The 18,141-nt window shown below is 36.3% G+C and overlaps 2 protein-coding genes across 4 annotated transcripts in view; one reads left to right on the forward strand and one right to left on the reverse strand.

Annotated features, from left to right (window-relative positions):
- LOC139121188 (ras GTPase-activating protein 1-like) overlaps window positions 1-7,568 on the reverse strand; it is a 47,277-nt gene extending 39,709 nt beyond the window's left edge. The window contains exons 1-2 of one of the 2 annotated variants that reach the window (XM_070685877.1): window positions 7,385-7,568; window positions 1,733-1,882 (exon numbers count right to left, since the gene is read on the reverse strand). In XM_070685877.1, the coding sequence (XP_070541978.1) occupies window positions 1,733-1,882; window positions 7,385-7,557 (323 nt within the window). In that variant the 5' untranslated portion in view covers window positions 7,558-7,568. Of the gene's footprint in view, window positions 1-1,732; window positions 1,883-6,546; window positions 6,897-7,384 lie in introns of those variants that run through there. The other variant, XM_070685876.1, reaches the window with a different exon arrangement.
- Window positions 7,569-7,783: 215 nt separating this feature from the next.
- Window positions 7,784-17,848, forward strand: LOC139121189 (serum response factor-binding protein 1-like). Of its 2 annotated transcripts, XM_070685879.1 has the most exons (8): window positions 7,853-7,993; window positions 8,304-8,375; window positions 10,036-10,124; window positions 12,921-13,062; window positions 13,729-13,810; window positions 15,759-16,494; window positions 16,882-16,958; window positions 17,505-17,848. In XM_070685879.1, the coding sequence occupies exons 3-8, from the start codon at window positions 10,045-10,047 to the stop codon at window positions 17,672-17,674; spliced, it is 1,287 nt and encodes a 428-aa protein (XP_070541980.1). In that variant the 5' UTR covers window positions 7,853-7,993; window positions 8,304-8,375; window positions 10,036-10,044; the 3' UTR covers window positions 17,675-17,848. The 2 variants fall into 2 exon arrangements, with proteins under 2 accessions (XP_070541979.1, XP_070541980.1); XM_070685878.1 differs by lacking the exon at window positions 8,304-8,375 and having other exon boundaries at window positions 7,784-7,993.
- The last annotated feature ends 293 nt before the right edge of the window (window positions 17,849-18,141 follow it).

Here is an 18,141-nt window from a genome sequence, read left to right on the forward strand (position 1 = left end):
ATTGAGATCTGTAAACTACACCTGTGATAAGAATAAAACCAGGAAATTGATGTCACATCATGAGTGTAATTATATCTTCAGTTTATATGAGATTAATTTTCATTTTGCTATGTGGGTTCACTCTAATTTTCTACTGGAAAAATTATCATGACAAGGAACTTAAATTCATACATACAAGTGTTCATGTATAAGAAGTTACTACACACAGAATATCAACAGACAATATACACTGTACACATGTATGATAGAGGGAAAAGATTTCGTTTTCATTCATTCTTAATCAACAAATGGCAGACTTCAAACCCTTCCATCCCATGTTAATATACAGAGGTCCTAATCTCTCAAGAAACGCTACTGAGTTTCAGCTGTAATTCATTATGTACCTAGTGAAAGGTTATAATTTCTTGTTTATACTTTGCAGATACTGAAACAAATTTCCTGAACAGTAACTATCGGATACAAGTTCTTCTCTAAGGTACCAACACAACCTGAAAATGTTAAATTTATATTTGAGTGTCATATACCCTCATGTACACAAAGGATTTTCTAGCATAGCTACATGGTATAGTTTCTCAGAATCTGTTATCTTAGACCCAGGAAAAAGTTAGTGTATACACTGTACATGTATTATTAACATGCACATTGGGTAAAAAGAAGCTAAAAACAGATTACCCATTGAAGTCTAACGTGGGATATTAGCTCTTGAATTAGAAGTACAGCATTGGGTAATGTTTGCTATCAAACTTGTATTTCAGTCAAAAACAGGACATCAGAGCTACCAATATGTCACTTTTACCCAAGCAGTGATCTTAAGTAAATGAAGTTATAGAAAGGTATACAATGGCGCTAAATGAGCCTAAACTTACAGTATGAATATATAGGTGCATGGATTGTAAGACATACAGACAGACAGACCCTCTGAATGTCCACACAGGATGTCTGATTTTTTATTAAGAGTGTTAGACTATGTACAAGAGATGAAGTTTTGAGGACAAAAATATCCACTTGAGAATTCCATGAGGAATTGATATATTGAGTTGTTATTTATATGTGGCCCCAAGAATAATTACCCCTATATCCTGTCCATATTTTCCCACTTCAACAGTCTCTGTTGTATTTGAAGTTTTCACGGCAATATTTTTTAAACAAGCTATTTCGAGCTAGAAACTTTTAAATTAGAAGTATGCTATCCTCCCTCAATAAATGCAAAACAAATTCCTACATAAAAGAATGCACTTTCTTAACCTTGCGAGAAAAAATGTAGACTGAAAAGGCATAAAATTTGTGTTTATTGTTAAATGTATTACTATTAATTAGAGTGTACACCAACTTAACACAAGCAAGAATAACACAGTGAACTTCAATTTCTTGGCGGTTCATTTCAAAATTTTTGAGATGGTAGGGCTGTTACTGAATCAATTTTTTCACATATGGGGATGCAGGTGATAGTTTTGGACACTCACATCTTTGCTAGGTGAAAGGGTGCCCTGAGTTGAGTGAGTTCAAATTTGACACAAATATTCACTTAATTTCCAGCTTGCTCTGTTCTCTCTTGCTTGGCACTTTGACTACCTGATTGGCAGACTGATTGATCCACTGGTTTGATAAGCCATGCCACTCAGCTGATAAAGTGTTCATTCGTCAAACCAGCTGACCAATCAGGATTGCAATATCAACTTTTTTGGATATATTAAAGATTGATGTATTCAAAGCGTGAAATGGTGACGCTTACTTGAAATGATTAATGCCAGTATTTCCTAAATATGACAGGACATAGGAGCCAGGTCGGCGATCGCTTTCCCGGATCAGGTAGCTCCCAGATCTTCCAGCTCCATATAGCCTCTCTTCAGCCGTGTGTCTATCTAGTTTGCCATGGTACCATCTGATGAAAAATAGGAAAGCCGAGGTATAATGAATGTCAAAATATATATAAATACCTAGTGTCTCTAAACTAAACATGTAATGAGCTGCTCATAGTTTACAATAAACCTGAAAAAGAAGGAAAATTCATATTGACAGTCTAAATTATCATCGATGATGAGTACTGAGAATTTTCATAATTGAACAGTCTGCAAATTTAGACAAAATTGCAAGTCTGTTACAATATAAAATGCAGGAATGGCACTTTTCCCCTCAATCTTTACTTTTTGCAAAAGATTTCAGGTGTTAAAAATCTTCAAGTCCTTTCTTTTATAGAATTATAAATACTTCACACACATTTCAAGTGAAACACATGATCCACTTAAGTGTTCCTAGATATCGATTGCACATGGAGTATGCCACTTTATCTTGTACTTGTTGCTGTTCATTTGAACTCAGCTGGTTATGAAAGAAAGAAAATGTAATTGTTGCTCTATAGTGTAAACAGGATCTTGCTTCACGTGTAGAAGTTTGGAAGAATGGGCGAGAAATATTCCCATGGATGACAAATATTCCCATGGATGGTATATGTATGTAGAAGATGATTGCTTTGGGCACTGGATTCCAACAAACAGGAAGATGTGAAGAGGTTTTCCATTTCATCCGCCTGATTTACAACATTGGGAATTATCCAAATCAATAAAACAGAGATTGGAATTCCATCACTCAGATAGTATGTCCATCTGCATCCCTATATTGCTCTTCTGTGTGAGATAATATCAGAGTGTAATGAACTACAACTGATTAACCCTTTGAGTGCTGTATTTTTTCCCACCAAAATTTGACTGCAACATTTCACCAATTTTTATGAATTTTTCTGCAACTTTTTTGATAATTTTGGACCAAATGGTAACAACATTTCATTGGCCACAGTTCTTTATCAAAATTTTGGCAAAAATCTGACAAAAATTGGTTGAGGTATATTTTATAAGGGCAACAAAAATTGACTTTGGTGCCCAAAGGGTTAATGAAACCTTACTTATCGTCAAATAAAGTCTCATCACTCTTGTTCTTACTACAGATCTTGCAAGTTAAGTAAAGTAGAAACAGGACACAAATATAGGTAAAGTAGAAACAGGACACAAATAGATAAGTGGAAGCAGTAAGAAGGCAATGTTTGTTATTGTGTGGGCGGGATAGTCTGACTGACAGAAATGAAACACTGAGTGACGTATGTTGAGTGGGTGCCAAACCTTTTAGCCGGTACAACAAGAGATCACCAGCCAAATGATTTCGATATAAAACACACATGTGCATGCCCTATATAATTCTCTATTTATAGAAGGGCCACACATCATACCAATCTGAAAAGACATGGATGCTGGTCGGGTTCTGCAGGTTGGACAATGCTCCTGCATTGGGAAATGATGTCACTTCTGATATAAAAAAAAACATGGCTACTTATCAGTGACTTTACAGATACATGAATAACCTTGTCCCTATCACACACTGATCTTCCATAATTACTTGTGGTAGAGTTCAAACACTTGAGAAATCATGTATATGTGAAAATATTGATAATAATTTTCAACTCATTTTCATGAAAAATTCCTGGCTTTAATATAATCAAAATGTGGCATTCATGAGTCATAAGTATGAAGAGTTGAAATAAATAAAAAATAGACATACAGATATACATAAAGTATATGTACATATATACATACACACAAATACATGTATACACACACATATATATAGAGGACTAAAATCCTTGTTGAGCCCTCAGAAAACAACTTGGCCATAGAGAATGCTGTTGCATGTAAAGAATAATTTGTTAATTTGTTCTATGGGTGTAATATCAGATAATTTGATCTTAATTTCTGTACTAAACCTTTTCACGCCTGACTTTGTCATGCGCACCAACATAAAGACGGTATTGTGTCATATTTTGGATTCCTTCTTGACAAGATCAGTAAAATCACCAACAGTAAACATATGTTTTCTGACACCAGAATACAATAGGACTTTACTCTTACTAAACAATCTCACCATTTAGAACCTTTTCATGTGGGGGATGTGGTATCAAAACGTGTGTATCGCAGCCACATGTGCCAAGTAAAAGCAACTGTCAGTGAGATCACATTATTGATCAGGCACAGATATCTTGGGCGTTTATCTATCTCGATAATATTTCTAGGTATTAAAAAAATGTAAAAAGTTTTGCGAAAAATTTTATAAGATTTTATTGTAAAGACTGACAGTGGTATATCCAGTACATCAGCTCTATAACCAAGGGATGGACTTTGATGTGCAAACTTGATCAGTAAAGCTACCTAGGTACAAAATGTAGCACTGTTATCAGGACAACAATCGAACATGATTACAAGATTGCAAAATGTTTCACAATACATGAATTATTAGAAGTTACAGACACAATGATGGGTACAACATGTGTCTGTAACATTGTAAGCAGGTAAGCTGACAGACAATACAGGTGATGCCAGACAATGTAATATGCTGACAAGCAGATGAACAGTATTTCTTATTTAAGTTATGAAACAAACAAACATAACCACGATATGGCCCCTTGTCCCATGCATGAGCAGTTGGCATCTCATCCATGCTCACAAATCTTACAGTAATGTATTTCATATGGTGAAGTTGATAGCATAAAACAACAATTACAAAATGAAAAAAAGTCAGACGTACGAATAAAAATTCAACAAATAAATAAATAGGATATGACTGTGTTCTTTTCCTAGAACTTTCTATTACTTCCAAAGATGACATCTTTCCTGAATATGATATTTCATATCAACAAGAATTTTTTTTTTGAATTATGATATAATCAGGATCAATACTATAAGTATTTATTTTTAACCAGAATTTGATGATGTAACCTGTATTTATAAAACTAATTTCACTTTTACAGGAGATATCTACAGTGGACATCAAGCAAAAATGGGAAAGATTCAAGGATTCCTGTCCTGGCTTGGCCTAACATCAGAAGTTGCATTTGACTCAAGCATTGACAAATTTTGATCCATTTTTCAATTTTTTTATATTGACATTTGTGGTCTTTGTGAAAAAAAATCAACCACACAAACAAGATTTGTGTCCAGCATCCATTCAGATTCCATCTTGTTCAACACCACCACTCTGACACAAAAGCTAACAAAACAGTTGATCCCTTTGAAGTTTCAATCTCAAAATTTAATTTAATCTGATGGCCTAACTCGATAAATTTATTTCTAACTCTGTATACTGTAAGATAAAGTTGTACATCAGAGAACATACATGTACATTGGCTGTGATGTTAATATAATCTGTAGAATTATACGTAACTAACAACACAGAGACCAGCTACTGAAATTTCAACAATGCAAATCAGTGACCAGTGTAGACTTTCACAAGGTTAAACCTACAGACCTACAGAATGGCCACGTTCACAGCATCAAGATACCTTGACTGAGGAATTCTGGTTATTTTTGCCAAAATGTCAGCTTGTGGATTGTAATTCAATATGGAATGAAATCATTGGATTACCAATGAAGAAGGAAAACTCAAGGTTATTAATCACATACTGTGCTTCATTCATGGCACACTCAGAGCAATTGCTTTAATAATCTGACAACCTGGATTAATGAAAAGGAACTACAACTGAACAAAAAAATTTGCTTGGGCTCGGTTGATAAATACCAAAATATCTTCATTAAAACTACACATCTATCCCAAAGTTGACAAGCGGTTTGTGGAGTAACGAAAGTAGGCTAGCGGAATGTGTCAGGCGTATTGTTGGCATCTTTTTCAATGTCACACTGACTGGTTGCCATGTACTGGGCTAACCCATACACTGTCCTTTAGAATTCTCTATGAAACTGACTGCATGGCATTGACACGGCTCCCCATACCGGCAACATACACTAACTGATATGTACTTGGGATTAAAATAACTTTACTGCTACATGGTCTGAAAATACACTTAATATTATGAAATGAAATTTTGGGCTGCTACTAACAGTCTTAAAGCCAATATTCAAATAAAATTCCTGGCAGCTATCAACAATCTTTCAGATATATATGTAAATATATACTTTATCTTTTCATGACAATAAACAATCTTTGGTATTTACAATATGTAAATATATATATTATATATATATATATATATATATATATATATATATATATATATATATATATATATATATATAAAGATCACAATTGAGACACCAGAAAATATTCTTTTATATATATATATATATATATATATATATATATATATATATATATATATATATATATATATATATATATATATATGTGTGTGTGTGTGTGTGTTTATATGTGCAAAAACACAAAATTATATATATCTATAATTATGTATACTGCCTTTTAAATTATATAATACATGAAACTATATCATGTTTTATATACACACAAACAAATAAACAAACAAAAAAACCACATAAATATGTACTTATGTGTATAATGTACATATGTGTCTGTGTGATATCAGTACATGTACTTGTATGTACATAACAGTACAACTTTACTCTAAGAAGAGAAACTATGGGAATGTATAACTGACAGACAAAAGTTCCCTTGGTCCTCTAGCAATATTCCATTTAAATCCAGCATGTCAAGTTTTCAACACAGGTCATGATGGATGACACAGCAACCTACCTGTGGCGGTTTTTGAAGGCATGGGAAATCTTATTGTATGAGTATATCCTGGTGTCGCCTAAAGTTTTGTACAGAGCAATCCAGCAGAGTGAAAGTGTGTGAGAACAAGTACTCCAGTATTCGCTCCAAGACTTGCGATTCCTACCCTTCCAAGGTATGTTCAGTTCGGCCACAAGAAAGTCCAAACACGAACTGTCATCGTCAATGTCACTTGGTATAACTGCCCATGACATGGCTACTTGGTTGAGTTTCTACAACTTTCACTATCCCTTAGTTACAACTCGTGTGGTCATAATCCTACAGTAGATTTGTGCTATGTTAGGTGTGTAAAAGTCTGCGGTGGGCCAAGCATCAATGAATGCTGTGATGTCATCAGGAAGGAGGAGCTAACGGCCCCTCCCACATCAAACAGATAGATCACAATAACATCATTTCCGTTGAAGGCCTCTTCGGCTCCACTTCAAATAACACAATGACTATTCATTACCAAGTAACAATGTAACAGCCGTGACCCCAGATTACGTCTGCACAGGAAGTATGACTGTGACCTCTAACGCCGTCTGACAAAATCAAACGTCGTCATTGAAAATAAAAATTCGGGGTTTTAGACGTAGTTTTTGCCGACCGGCAAGAAGACCATGTAGAAGCAATAGTGGGATTACATAGCACGTCTGTCATCGTTATACCTTATTCGACTTCAGTAGGAAATGTGAAAAACACATACAGTCTGTTTGCTTATGCTGTGGTTTGAGTGGGCGGGAATGTTAGACCTAACATCAATACACTGAGGTTCGGTGACAATATCGACGTACTGAACAAAATTTCTGGCTCTACTTACTCGTTTTCCGGGGGTGCTGTCGAGTTGATATCAACGGTTTCGTCGAAGCTCACTGAGCCACCTTCAAATGGGTCAAACTCGTCGTGGATGGTGAGGTCTTGGAGTTCCTCAGAGCTGCGATTAAGTGGCGCGTAGTGATGAGAGTTTATCGAACCACGGCAGTTCGCCGCCATTTTGGATTTCCTTCTAGGCCTTGCAGCATTAACCGTGTACACGCGACTCGAAATTCCGCTGACAGCCCCCACTTTGATCTACTTTCTAATGCACTGGAAAATAGGAAATTATTTTTTGATGAAAACAAGCAATTTCTTTCGTCCGAGATGACTTATATTTAGAAGATACGATCGTCGGTCCCCGAAGCAATCCTTTCAAGTTTCATCTGCAAAACGCCCCCTTGTGACAAACTCTGTAGCATCACTTCCGCTTCTTCTATCGCTACTTCCGTAACTTTCTACCACACACGTGCTGATATTCGCTGTCCGTGTCCGCGTCCGGCAATCTGTAAACTGCATTTTCATCCGTAGACGTAATCGACGCGTCACTAACCACTCAGGAATCCGGAGACGTGACTGAGTAAGCACCATGGTCAACCCCAAGTTAAATGAAGAGGTGATGTTTACAGTAATACCATACGTACATGTATATTTCTAAAACACAAAGTAACCTACACACACGCGCACTAACACAGTGGCTTGAGGTTTGATCATACACAGTACTCTACTGTCTATGGTTCGATACACGGCGAAGGCCCCTGTAAGTGTAAGCATTTATAGAAAGATATTGCTTTAATTACAGAAGCGTTCGCCCTGTATCGAACCACAAGTGACTGTGATACTTTATTATGGGTCCACCAAGCAATGAAGCATTGGACCTACCAGACCCATGGATACGCATATAAGCCATAATTTAATGATTGCAGATAGCTTCCTGGATGGTATTGAGACGCAGATAGCAATTTTACCTGTACCATCATCATACATTACTCTACAGTGTACGTACCTCCTTTTGTCTTCTATCTACATTTACACCTTTACTTCTGGTAGATGTCCGGTCAAGATGGAGATTTATGAAGCGCTATAAACCAAACATGTCACATTTGTGTAAGGTTCATGTTCCATTTCTAAATGATATCACCATTGTCTAATCAATTTGCAACAATTTATACCTCTGTGAAATTTTTGTCAAAGCTGTTGGAAGTAATGCATAAAGCTTAATGTGAATGCCACTGTGTTATTATGGAAGCTGTAACAACTAAACAAGCATGTCAAGGGATCTACCTCTAGCGGTCCTACTAATTACTGCCCATGACTGCCCGTAGCTGCCTGAGGACTGCCCGAGCACTGCTCAAGGAAAAAGTGGGCCAAATTTCACCCATTTTAACACTAGGCCAATAGGTTCAATTTGTATCATGCCAAGCCAACCAAAAATATCATTGATTTGGCGTTAACCTGATGTTTTCTCCGGCAGTTTTTGAACTCAGAAGACGCCGGGCTTGAAGGACGTCGCCAGCTTGATAGTAAGATCATACCATTCAGTCCGAGTGGTGGTACAATAACCTCGCTGAGCCCATACAGCTTGACGTTGTACCACCCCTTGCACTGAATGGTATGATCTCACGATCAAGTTGGGGACGTCTTTCTAGTTGAAAGCCCAGCGTCTTTCTGGTTCTAAAACCACTACAGGAAACTCCAAATCAATGATATTTTTGGTTAGCCAGGCATGATATAAGTTGAAGCTATTGGCTTGGTGTTAAAATTTGCGAAATTTGGCCTACTTGCTCCTCAGGCAGTCCTCGGGTAGTTCTCGGGCAGTCCTCAAGCAGCTACGGGCAGTCACGGGCAGTAATTAGTAGGACCCGACCTCTAGCTTTAGCCCTAGGCTACCTCTACCTTTAGCAATGAGACCAGTAGCTTTCCCTACAGTTATGATGCTTGTCATGCAGGTATTCAGCCCTAGATCCATCGGCCGAATGTGGGACGTGCTGTTTTATGCCCTCCCCACCACTGCCATGGCCCAGTCTGGAGAAAAATTTGGTGAATGTGCCACACTCGTGATGTGCACCAGATAACCTCTAAAATCCGGCTGAAACTGGTGCTTCAATGATTACAAATAAAACTCAAATAAAGAAACCTGAAAAACACCTTTTGGTTGTCTAACTGTAGAGGACATTTATTGCAACAGCTGCTTATCATAAAAAGACACTTACTGGCCATTTTGAATCTTCCACAGTGTGGCGTGCTCACCAGGTTTCCTATAGATCGGGCAATTGTGATTGTGGGGAGTACATAAAGAACCCAAGTGTAAAATTACACAGCCTGCCCACATTTCACCTATGGTTCCAGGCTTAGCAGGCCTACATGTACAAGGTTTGAACAGTGCAGTTCTATAAGTGTCAACAGAACTTGGTATTACCATAGACAGTAGAGGGGGGCTGTCTATGGTATTACACACAATGAAAAGTAAACATTATTGGGGGGGGGGGTTATTTATCTACATTTGTATTTATTTTGACCAATCAAGAAAATGTGTTTTGAGGTTTTTGCGAAGAAATGGTACTTTGAGTGGACTTTGCTTACACTGTTAAATACTATACTTGTTAACAAAAAGCTCTCTTGTTTCTTAATTAATGAATGAAGGTTTTTCAATTTCAGGTGGTTCTTATGAGACAGGTGGTTAAGCGTGCCAAAGTCTTGGTCATCAATCACCTAACAAGACATGCAAGAGGACTTCGAAGTAAGAAGTAAGGATCAACAAACAAATATTTTCGCCATTTTGGTAAAACAAAGAAAACTAAAAAGGAATTATAAATCAAAATCAATGCATAAGTTAAGTTTATTTCAAAATCAAAGAATAACGGAACAGAATGTAATGTAGGTTAGTTAATATCATGTTTTGATCAAAATTTGTGCATGGCGATGTGTCTCAATTTTTATCGGTGTTTTAAGGCGTAAACAGCCATCATGGCATAATGTAGCTTTTGAAGTTTCCCAATCTGTTTTGCCAATGTCCTGCTCATATCTAGAGGTTACATTTGGTCAGGGGTTCCAGATTCATCAGGTTAGTTAGCTATTTAAGTTGAAGGGAATGCGAGAATTTGATACCAATATTATTCAGTTGATCTGACCTGGCATAAGTGCCAATATTCATGACCCAGTGTCATTCAAATTAGCCTGCGTAAGTGACCCCAGTTTAAAGTCGCCACTAAGTGGAGTATGCTGAAGTGGTTGCATGCCAAACAAATGGATTTTTTCTCTCAAGTATCACAACTGATTATGGAAAATGTTCTTGTATGTTTACTGAGGATGGCAATGTTGTTCCCATTTTGTTCCAGAGACCTGGCAAACTGTATGCTCCAATCGAACACAATCTAACATTTTTTAGGTTACCAGTGTGTGCTCTGTATTCCAATCCTAAGCTGAGAGTTGCAGTCCTCAAACCTGGTTCTTGCACTAGTGTTTGTTGATATTGACCGTTTATGTGATTTTAATCCTTTATTCTCCTTTGAGATTTGTGTCTAGTAATGAGTTTGTTCGGAGATGAAGCTGATAACAAACTTGACCTGTTCACCTTTTCACACCCAATGCCCCTGATTCACACTCACTATGGAAAATGATGGAGTTTGGCCACACTATGGTGGTAACGATAGAGTACAAAGGGAAGCATATACCAGCAGCATTCATTCAGCTGCAGGAAGTTCTTTTCTTAGTATTAGAATATGGGGAACAAGGTCATGGACACATTCAGTCTCAGAGATATGTACTTTCCCTTTTGATTCATGAAGTCAGTGTTTTCAAGGAAGACTATTTGTTCTAGATCTTAGTTCAAACAGAATGTGATATATCTTGTCCTAAAAATCACCCATGTTTACAGTGACGGATTGTTGGCTACAATTCAGGAACTTAAATTCTCTGTTTATGGTATGGTATGTCCCTAAAATTTGAAAGACATACATTTTTGCTCAAAGTTTCTTCAAAAAAAACTTGTGAACATATTTTTTCAAGATCAAGAATGAAAATTGGGGTCCTCTCCAAATTTTAATAATATTGAAACACCTTAAACTTACAGATATTTGAAATTCAAAGTGGCCACCATCCCTCTGGTATAAAATTTTCTGTTCTCACAAAGACACAATTTTTAGTGGAAATTTTCCTTTCTCCAGGAGCATCAAATTGAGCCTCAACAAGTGATGGATATGAAAAGTATTGTGAAAATTTGAGAGTTGGAATATCTGTGCCCGATGCACATTCTACCTTATTGTTTTGATATTTGCCACAAGTTTACAGTGCCAGTGAATAAGCATCAAAACAGCATATCTCATCAGGAGTGAAATGATAAGGATGTTGTGTTAAATCAGAAAAAACTATTTGGCTTGTTTGAGTTGTTTTAGTAAATTTTAGGAGCCATTTATCCACGAGTTACAAAAACTTGTGGATATTTTGCATTTTGCAAACTAACGTGTCACAATATCCTGAAATCTAATGATGACAATTGAGACACACACTTGCCCATTGTGTGTTTTTATTAACATATATGCTTGTTTAGTTTTTGAGCATGATATTGAAAATAGAATGTAGATACATAACAAACCATTTGTACTCTTCAGGCAACAAACAATAGATAACTTACAGTCGGTTACACACGTTAAACATCACACATATCAAAATATATATCTTAAACACATTTGTATTCAAAAACACATATGTTCAAATACCTAGAGTGATGTAACGATCTCTCTATAAGCGCAAGTATATCAAATAAAAATCAAATTTGATTGCTGCAACATTGATATATAATACCTTATGCTCATCAAAATTATTATAACTTCATGGCTTCCTACAATATGATTTGTCTGCGTACTTTGTACAGTGAAACTGTGATGGCTAAGTTCAGACAAGATATTTATATTAATTGTCGGCTTATTCAGAACATTAACTGTTGCCATAAAAACAATGCTATGTTACCTTGGGTATAGTTAATCTTGATTTGTGCGTGGGTGGTACAGTTCGTGATCAGGACAGTTTCTTTTCACTTCCTTTGTAGAAGATCCTGTTTATGTTTCCTTGTTTTGCACAAAGATTGACTGCATTAAAACTGTGTAGATGCCACTCAAAGTCACTTAACTGCTACCAATATTATCAGACTTGAGAATTGTCTGCCTGATAGTGATTTTTATGTTGAAATATAGTTCAGTGATTTGTGTATCAAAATATAGATTTATTTGTGTACTCTAGCCTCAAGAGGGCGCCCTTTAGCAGTATAGGTTCTTTGCACTGTAACTCCACCATGCATAGTGAGTCCTGCACAACAGTATCCAGGTGAAAGGTCAAATTAGTGCTTATTTTTGGGTAACCAGTTCAGCACATTTGCTTAGTATGAATTTGTTTGCTGACAGAATACTTCATATTTAACTTTCAAAGAGTACTTTCCAAAAAAAATTAAATTTTGGTGATTCAAATGGTAATTTAGGTAAAGCAGATATTTAGGCATACCACTTTGCCAGAGAGTTAACACTGTTCTTCACTGTAAATTTTCACAGAGGCAGTGAGCAACAGAAAGCTAAAAATGTTAGGAGGGCTGAAAAACTGATCAAAGAAATTGAAATAATCAAAGATCTTAAATTTGACGTAGTCACCAAGCGGGCAGTAAAAGAGCACTTCTCAGCCAAGGATGTAAGCAAGGTAGGATGGAACACTCTCTCTACACTTCTGAGTATGATAGAGTTTGCTTCAGATGGTTGAATCACAAGGATAATCATATTCTACTTGCCATTTTCTTTGACTGCGTAAAACTCAGATTATTTTATTTCTGTACATGTTTTGCATACTGATGCTCCATAAGCTGTAACTTTTCATTCATCTTCAGAGATTTTTGTTCTGTCGTAAGAAGTGTATTTTCTTGTTATACTTTCAAAAGATTGTGTTGAAACACCAGATTTCAACTCATCAACCCAGACTGCATGTATATAATGTTCAATGTATCATTTAAAAGTGAATTTTAGTCCACACTAGAATTAGTTTGTCAACAGAGCAATACATATTATTTTGTACAGAATTTGTTATGTTGACCAGCCCAATACTTAATATTTCAACATATTTTATGGAGACAAATAGAAACATAAAGTTGTTTTACAGAAGAAAAATAATCAAAAGTGTTATCAAAAGCAACGGCTCTTGTCCCTTGAATGGAAGAGTATTTTAAAAGTGTGATGGCGCATGAACACATCAACTCAATTGAAATTCAACAAATATTGATTTGAACAAAGATATGAATTTCAATTTTCATAAGAACTGTGTGCAACTCAAAATAAGAGTATAATTCATTCAGAAAACTATGTTTGACCATAGGAAACAGCAACGCTTGAAGAGCGAGCTTTTGCAAGACTTGCATGTCATGAAATTATTCAAACAGGTGTCCAGAAAATTAAAGGTGCGTCTTTTTTTTCAGTATTTTATGTTGAAGGGAACCTTACCTAATTTGCAAAACATTGACTTCCTTCTGTGGTGTTGGGACATACCATGATGACAATCTATTCACCCTGGAATTCCTGCACAAGTTTGTAAAACACGACAGTTAAGAATGAGTTTGAACCAAGGATTGTTAATGAGAAGGTTTAAAGCAGTGAGATGGCAACTTTCAGTTAAGGCCATCGTCTGGGCTAATGTTGGTCAAAATGCTCAAAAAATCTAATTTTATTTTTTTCCTTCATTGTCACCCTCGACATGTATACTTTCAAATAAGCTATATCATTCTTCAAAAAATATTAACTAAAATCGAGAAAAATCGCGTTTTTTTCCCACTGACCCCTGGTCAAATTTTATTTAGTCTAATTATATATTCAAAACAGGTAAATCGCTATTTTTGGTTGCCTAAAAACTTTGTTGAGTTATGGCATCATGTATGAAGTAGTGACCATTTGCTTGCTTATTGAAGCAGCTTTTTCAGAGGTAAAAATATGGCGTTGTGGAAATTGTGAGTTTGAGACTAATTGCAGTCTTAAAAAGCCAGATCAATGAGTAATCGAGAAGAAATTTGCAACAAATGATTCTGTTTTATATTTTGTGTGGATATTACTGTAAGGCATATGAAGATTTTCATTCAGGTATAGCAATTAAACCAGAAAACAAACCATATTAGACGTTATGGTGTCCATATACATAACAAGTAAAGAATCTCACATGAATTTCATTATCATGCTGATTATAAAATCAATGTTTTTTTGATAATTAACAGTTCATTTTTCACTTAGAAAGCAATTACAACCAGGCTTTTGTAAATAGAATTCTAACTGACAATTTAAACTTGTCCAATACCCTATTTGAGGTCGTAAACTTTGCATGAAGTATGAGTATCACCTTTATGTTGTAAACATTTCAATCCAATACTCCTAACAATTGTGTTTTGTACTGCATTCGTTTCTTGTGGCAGTAGTAATAACTCTTGAAAGAATGGTTGGAATGCAATGAAAATCAGCCAACATATGTGAAATTAAATACTTTACAAAACAAACTTCAAAAAACAAGGTAATCCAATCATGTCATAGTAGAAACTTGACGGAAAGTTGTGAAATTTATTAATTTTTCAATCTTCCCGAGATGACTATGATTTAATTTATATTGACATCTTATACAGTCATAGATTTAGGTTCATATTGAAATACATATACATCTGAATGCTACCGAAAAAATTCGGTTGTTGTATGACTTTTCGTTCAATAGATATCTTTGCCACAAATTTCCTCATATTTTTAACCCTGAAATTGTCGCCACGGCAACCGAATATCCGGTTTTCCCCCTGCACTGCATTTTACCATCTACTGCAACAAAAAGATGACAAACTCTGAAAACAAGGTACTACACGGTTAGTGTTTTAAAATAGCCCCTACAATAGCCTTAATCAACGTATATCGAAATTTCTTTCTAATTTGGAAAGAGAGTGGCCCACCCTAACATTCTGAAAGAGAAAAATCTGTAATACATAAGGTGGTTTTTTTATCGCCCTTAAATCAATTTGTTTGTTAGGTTGCCTTCCAATATGATACTCTAATCCCAATGAGTGAAGCATTTGTGTACATCTGAAACATATCTAACAGACAATGTGATAGTAATATATTTCCCATGTGTCTGCCTGCATGACAGAAAAGAAACAACATGAAGACATGTCACGCAAACTCACATAGCAGTTGAAAAGATGAGAATTTTGAAACTTTAAAAAGTCATGGAATGTTATCTTGTATCACAGATAAAATGATTGTACACAAACAGAGGAGCTGTGTTCTTATACCTGATGATGAAAGCTGGCTTAACTTACAAGTGGCAACAGCTTATTGTGTGCTCATTGTGATGATTTCTTCGTCTCCTTTGCTGTTATTACTCAGAATCCTTCCCAGACCATGAAATCAACCTCCTTCAAGAGTACAATGTCGGCAGGCGTCGTAAGAAAAAGAAAAAGAACACAAGGAAAACTCCCCGTGATGACCGTGATGATGGCAAGGAAGAGAGGAATGATAGGTCGGATGATGAAATGAGTGATGAAGAAGAAAATGTTGATGATGTCAATATCACCAAACGTCACACTGAAAGTGACTCTGATTCTGTGGATAGAGACGGGAGGGAGGAAGATAAAGAGACAAGCAGGGATGACATTGAAAACGATGACAGTGATGACAATGATGATGAAAGTCTTGATGATAGTGATAACAAACAAGGGAAAGATGAACATCCTTGTGATACTAGCAAATCAACATCAGGGGAGTTTTTTGAACCGAAACAAAAATTAAAAGGTTCCAAGCTTTCTTCCGTTAAGCACAAACAGTTATCCAGTGCCAAAGCCGACTCAAACATTAGAGTAACAAAATCAAAACGAGAATCAATTCTTGGTGATGATGGTGATGATGCTAAATTAGATATTAGCGCACACTGCAACCAGATATCTGGAGCATCAAGGAAAACACCCAGTGACTTTAGGATGCTGGGAAGGAAGGCTTTCCAGTCGTCATTCATCGGAAGTTTGTCAAGTGAAGGTACAGGAAACAGGAAACAGAGGAACAAAGACCCAGGTAGCAGAACACCTAGGGAAGCTGGGCAACAGAGAAGAAACAATATTAACCACACGTAAGGTTTCAAATTTCTAAATCTCAGATTTATTCATTTTTTTTAATCCAGAAAAGCTGTTTATGCTCCTATGAAACATATGTTTCCTAACTCTGTCGGTTGCCACCACTTTTCTGTCATCAGATCCAGTTACACATCAGAAATGCAACAGTAGATCGTAGCAAGGTATGGTGATTAACCTATCCGCCCCATAATTTTCCATAAACAGGTCCATAATTGGCATCACTAACAATGATATAAGGGCCCAGGAACACATTAGAGTTATATCAATATATGGAAATGAAAGGGGTCAGCGACCTCTCTACTGCTTCCATTCCTCAGCATCTCAACATATTCATTCCACTTCACTTTATATACAAAGATTTTGTTTTCATTTCCACTTCGCAGGCACCAGGATCAGAAGAGAACGGAAGACACTGTGAACAGAAGAAAAGTAGCCAATCCGTGTAGGGTGGATCTTGCTGGTAAGTGGACATCAGTATCTTCATTATGTACTTTGTCTCAACACTGAACCATGCAATGCTTGCTACAGAGATAGCTCATACATTTATGTCCATAGTGGTTCTACATATTCAATGTCCATATGCCCATCTAGTGTTAGAAGTCAGTAGTATTTCAAGAAACTTTGGTGGTATTTATTGATTTGATGTATTAAAGACTGTTGCCATGTCATTTTATGCATACCAAATGTCACAGAGTTTGCCCTTTGAACCCTGACTCCATGATGACCTGTGACCTACAGTTTTACCCCAAAGAAGAGGGTGCCTAGGGTTTGAGGATTAATACAGATACTTTTCTATTTAGACTTTCATTTGCACACTCATACACTCACACACTCACACACACACACACACACACACACAAAACACACACACACACTCTCTGTCTCTCTCTGTCTCTGTCTCTCTCTCTCTCTCTCTCCCAAGCCTACAAACATATTTTTAATACTCACTCAATTTTGCAAACATACACATGCATATAGTTTATAATTTCCATACTTTTGATTTCAGTAAAGCAAAAATTGCCCCCAGCACAACAGAAGAAAGATGAGCAACCTAGGAAGAGCAAAACACCGACAGCAGATGTCCATCCATCATGGGAAGCCAGCAAGAGACGAAGACAGCAAGAATCTACTCTCGTAGAATTCCAGGGCAAGAAAATCAAATTTGATGACGACTAAGTGTATGTGTAAACTACCTTTTAACAATTTAAATCTTTAAATGAAATAATTTGGAGTTCAAGTGCAGTGTAATTTTACATATACTTAAAAATGTGAACTTTCAATGCATTTAACACTAAAACGTAGAAGTACTATGTTATGTTTTATAACGTAATAAAGTGTCTACAAACAGTCTATAGCTGTGTTTATTTCATTTGAATAGATCTTGGAATTGTTAGAGTTATACATGTATATCTCAAGAGATATTACGTTGGCAACATCCATTTCTCTCTTCAAGGGAGAAGTTTCAGCAACATTGTCACAAAGCCAACAAAGGAGGCAATGTTGGATTTGCGGCAGCTGTTTGAAATAAATTTGTTTAGCCTAAGCTATGAGGTGAAACAGACATGTTAAGTCAATGGTTAAGAATCAACCACGAGATATTGGGAGGGGAAGGTAAAAAAATGCAGAGCAAAAAGTCCCAAAAT

This window comes from Ptychodera flava, chromosome 21, assembly GCF_041260155.1.
Source record: "Ptychodera flava strain L36383 chromosome 21, AS_Pfla_20210202, whole genome shotgun sequence".
Lineage (NCBI taxonomy): Eukaryota > Metazoa > Hemichordata > Enteropneusta > Ptychoderidae > Ptychodera > Ptychodera flava.

Excerpts from the sequence above, each read along its gene's own strand:
- LOC139121189 (XM_070685878.1), top strand. The coding sequence starts at position 7,967 with ATGGTCAACCCCAAGTTAAATGAAGAG. Across the intron at positions 13,063-13,728 it reads CAGCCAAGGATGTAAGCAAG|GAAACAGCAACGCTTGAAGA; the intron begins GTAGGATGGAAC and ends GTTTGACCATAG. Across the intron at positions 16,959-17,504 it reads GTGTAGGGTGGATCTTGCTG|TAAAGCAAAAATTGCCCCCA; the intron begins GTAAGTGGACAT and ends TTTTGATTTCAG.